The sequence below is a fragment of the Rhincodon typus genome, chromosome 44 (assembly GCF_021869965.1).
Source record: "Rhincodon typus isolate 14 chromosome 44, sRhiTyp1.1, whole genome shotgun sequence".
Classification (NCBI taxonomy): Eukaryota; Metazoa; Chordata; class Chondrichthyes; order Orectolobiformes; family Rhincodontidae; genus Rhincodon; species Rhincodon typus.
In genome coordinates, this window is record NC_063375.1 from 2,088,676 (window position 1) to 2,092,179 (window position 3,504).

The window sequence follows — 3,504 nt, forward strand, 5'->3', positions numbered from 1 at the left end:
TCCACACTCAGACAGACAGGCAGAGACACAGACAGAGATCCACACTCAGACAGACAGACAGAGACACAGACAGAGATCCACACTCAGACAGAGACACAGACAGACAGGCAGAGATCCACACAGACAAAGATCCACATTCAGACAGACACGCAGAGACAGACGCACTCAGACAGATATACAGAGACACACTCAAGACACACAGGCACAAAAAAAGTGAACGACTCCCAAACACGCCCCCATCAACCCTCAGTGAACGATCCCTTCGGAGCTCCCACGTCCCTTCTCAGAGAACTAAAGAAAGATACACCTCGAGGATCATCCTGAGGGGAAACCGGGAGGTTGGCAGGTTGGATCGTGACTGGTCTGTCGGGAGGCTGGGGTGTTCAATCAGAAGCTGCAAACAGCCCACCAAAAACAGAGGGGAGGGACACCTGGTCACCCTCTGACACTGGCTGGGGCAGCAGGGGGCAGGGTTAGTGCAGGCACACTGGGCTGGCAGGGCTGGAGCACAGCAGAGGAGAGAAGGCCAGGCAGACATGGACTAGGGAAGGGGAGAGAGGTGCAGGGGACTGGAGGAATTGTGATTAGGACTGGGATGAGGGCGGGGGACTCTGCACTCTTCCCTGTTATAATATGTAGGAGAAGTCTGTCCTTCCACTCACCGAGACACACACACAGGCACAAATCAATCAGATTTCACCTCCTCCCGGCCTGCCAAACCATCACAGGAGGATGTGAGGGGTGCCGTTCCAGGACTCAGTCACAGACTGCAGTTGACAGTGAAGTTGGCACTACAGTACGGCAGGGCGTACAGTTCCCTGTGTAATGGGAAACTCTGCCTCGGAGACGAGACAACATGCTGGGGTCACAGCCTGCTGGCCAGCACAGGGAGGAGGAGGGAGGAGGGGCTGGGGTTTCCAGCGAAAGATCTCAGTCATCATCTGTGCCCCCAACATACTGACAGATAGCATCATAAGCCAACTTCAGAACCGGCTCGTCCCCTCGCTGTAGCTGCACAATCGCTCGACACTGCTCCTTGTCCCTCTGCAGGATCCGGCCCACCTACAACAGGCAGTGTGTGAGAGAGTGAGACAGAGAGACTGAGAAAGTGTGTGAGAGAAGGTATGCGTGTATTTGAAAGAAAGAGAGCGAGAGGAGAGTGAGAGCAACGGAGAGAGTGTGACACAAGAAAGGGAGAGAGACAGACACACAAGGATTCAGAGAGAAACAGAGAGACAGGGAGCAAGAGAGACAGGGAGCAAGAGAGACAGGGAGCAAGAGAGACAGGGAGCAAGAGAGACAGATACAAGCATTGACAGAGCGACAGGATTGGGTGACATTTTAAAAATTGAGGTCGTGTGGGATTAGACTCGATAGTGATATTAAAGTATGTAGTGAGTGAGGGCTGTGGTTTCAGATTGGGTGGGATATTCAAGGTAGTGGGATTAGACTGGGTGAGACATTAAAGGGTGCGGAGAGTGAGGGGGAGAGTGGGATCAGACTGGGTAAGACATTAAAGGGAGCAGGGGAGCAAATGGGAACAGACACTGCACGACCTTCGACACTAAATTTTGGTCGGGTATTTCTACTCACCTGACCCTTGTGACGGCCAAGAACAACCATGATGTGATCTGAGTCCTTCTTGGGAATTACTGTCTCCAACATGGACTGCTTGATCCCTGCAGGAATGGCGGCCGGGAATGGGTGGAAGAAAGAAAGAAAGTAAAACCATTTCACACTAGTCCTGCTCTTTCATTAGGAGCGAGAGTGAAGACCGGGATCGTACTGTGCGCCTTACAGAAATGCAAACGTCGGTGAAATCTGACCCTCTGACAGTGCCCCGCTCCCTCAGCGCTGACCCTCCGACAGCACCCGCTCCCTCGGCGCTGACCCTCCGACAGCACCCGCTCCCTCAGGGCTGACCCTCCGACAGCACCCGCTCCCTCAGGGCTGACCCTCCGACGGCGCCCTGCTCCCTCGGCACTGACCCTCCGACGGCACCCGCTCCCTCGGCGCTGACCCTCCGACGGCACCCGCTCCCTCAGTGCTGACCCTCCGACAGCACCCACTCCCTTGGCGCTGACCATCCGACAGCACCTGCTCCCTAAGAAAGGGTTCCAACCTCATATCCTGTGCTAACTTCACATGTTCAGAAACGCCCCACAGACCGTGAGCAGTGTCACTGTTTCCTGTGGGACCGGGCCGGGCTCTGAGTGCATTTCTGCTGTGACTTCTCTGCGCGTAGCCAACAGAGGCAGAGAGAGGGAGAGCGAGAGCGTGAGGGAGGAGCTGTACCTTCCAGAAGGCGCCCATCCTCTGTCCGACACACACAAGAATCATAGTCAAGGACATCCTCAATGGTCACCTAGAGCAGACAGAACAAATCATAGAATCATACAATCCCTACAGTGTGGAAGCAGGTCATTTGGCCCATCGAGTCCACGCTGACCCACTGAACAGCATCCCACCCAGACCCACCCCATTACCGCATCCCTGTAACCCTGCAGTTTCCATGGCCAATCCACCCTAACCCGCACATCCCTGGGCACTATGGGACAATTTAGCATGGCCAATCCACCCTAACCTGCACATCCCTGGGCACTACGGGACAACTTAGCACGGCCAATCCCACCCTAACCAAGCACCAGCTCACTGTTAAGAAGGTGCCAGGTAATGGAGCAGGTTTCAGTAGAGACACAGTGTGGTGCATCAGGTAAGGATTCCTTGACAGAGTCCCAATTAATCACTCCCAGAGTTGAGATAGCACAGGGTTAGGTGCAGAGTGTTTTAAACCGAATGTAAAAACCCCCCCCGCCTTACTCTTTTAAACTGGAAGTAAGGCCCCATGGGGTTGGATAGAGAGTAAAGCTCCCAATATTCTTTTAAACTGAAACTAAAGCCCCTGTACGCTTTTGAACTGAAAATAAAGCTCCCTCTACACTGTCCCACATCAAAGCCTCTCAGGACAGGGATAGCACGGGGTTAAGTACAGAGTAAAGCTCCCTCTACACTGTCTCCTCCCCCCATCAAACACTCCCAGGACAGGGACAGCACGGGGTTAGATACAGAGTAAAGCTGTCTATCTATCAGGACTCGCTTGTACCTTGGAATTGTAATATTTCCCTCCTTTGAAACGCTTGTCGATGAATCGAACAAACAGATCAGTCCTCAGCCAGCAGGAGTCCCGGTTCACTACCGCACTTGTACCATTCGAGGTCTTATAATCTTTATTGGAGTGAGCAGCCCTGTAGTGGGAACAGGAAAAATTCACAGGAACACAGCGCTGCTGCGTGATCCAACAAAACACCAGAGGCAGTCTGCAGATACACACCTCTGTCCTTTCCAATCTCTCATTCTCACTGCTTCCCTGTACCCAGTCAATCCTGTCCCCATGCAATCCCCGCCTCCGCGCCCTGTCTCTGCACACCCTCCCAGTCCCCACCTCCGCCCTGTCTCTGCGCCCCCTCCTAGTCCACATTGCCGCCCCGTCTCTACAAATCTCCC

General features: G+C 53.8%; 1 protein-coding gene across 1 annotated transcript in view; it reads right to left on the reverse strand.

Moving 5' to 3' along the window:
- Positions 1-3,504, reverse strand: part of gpkow (G patch domain and KOW motifs) — a 31,137-nt gene that overhangs the window by 2,488 nt on the left and 25,145 nt on the right. The window contains exons 9-12 of the mRNA XM_048619955.1: positions 3,104-3,245; positions 2,296-2,365; positions 1,594-1,679; positions 1-1,062 (exon numbers count right to left, since the gene is read on the reverse strand). The exon at positions 1-1,062 is cut by the window's left edge and continues 2,488 nt beyond it. Of these exons, the coding sequence (XP_048475912.1) occupies positions 931-1,062; positions 1,594-1,679; positions 2,296-2,365; positions 3,104-3,245 (430 nt within the window). The 3' untranslated portion in view covers positions 1-930. The remainder of the gene's footprint in view (positions 1,063-1,593; positions 1,680-2,295; positions 2,366-3,103; positions 3,246-3,504) is intronic.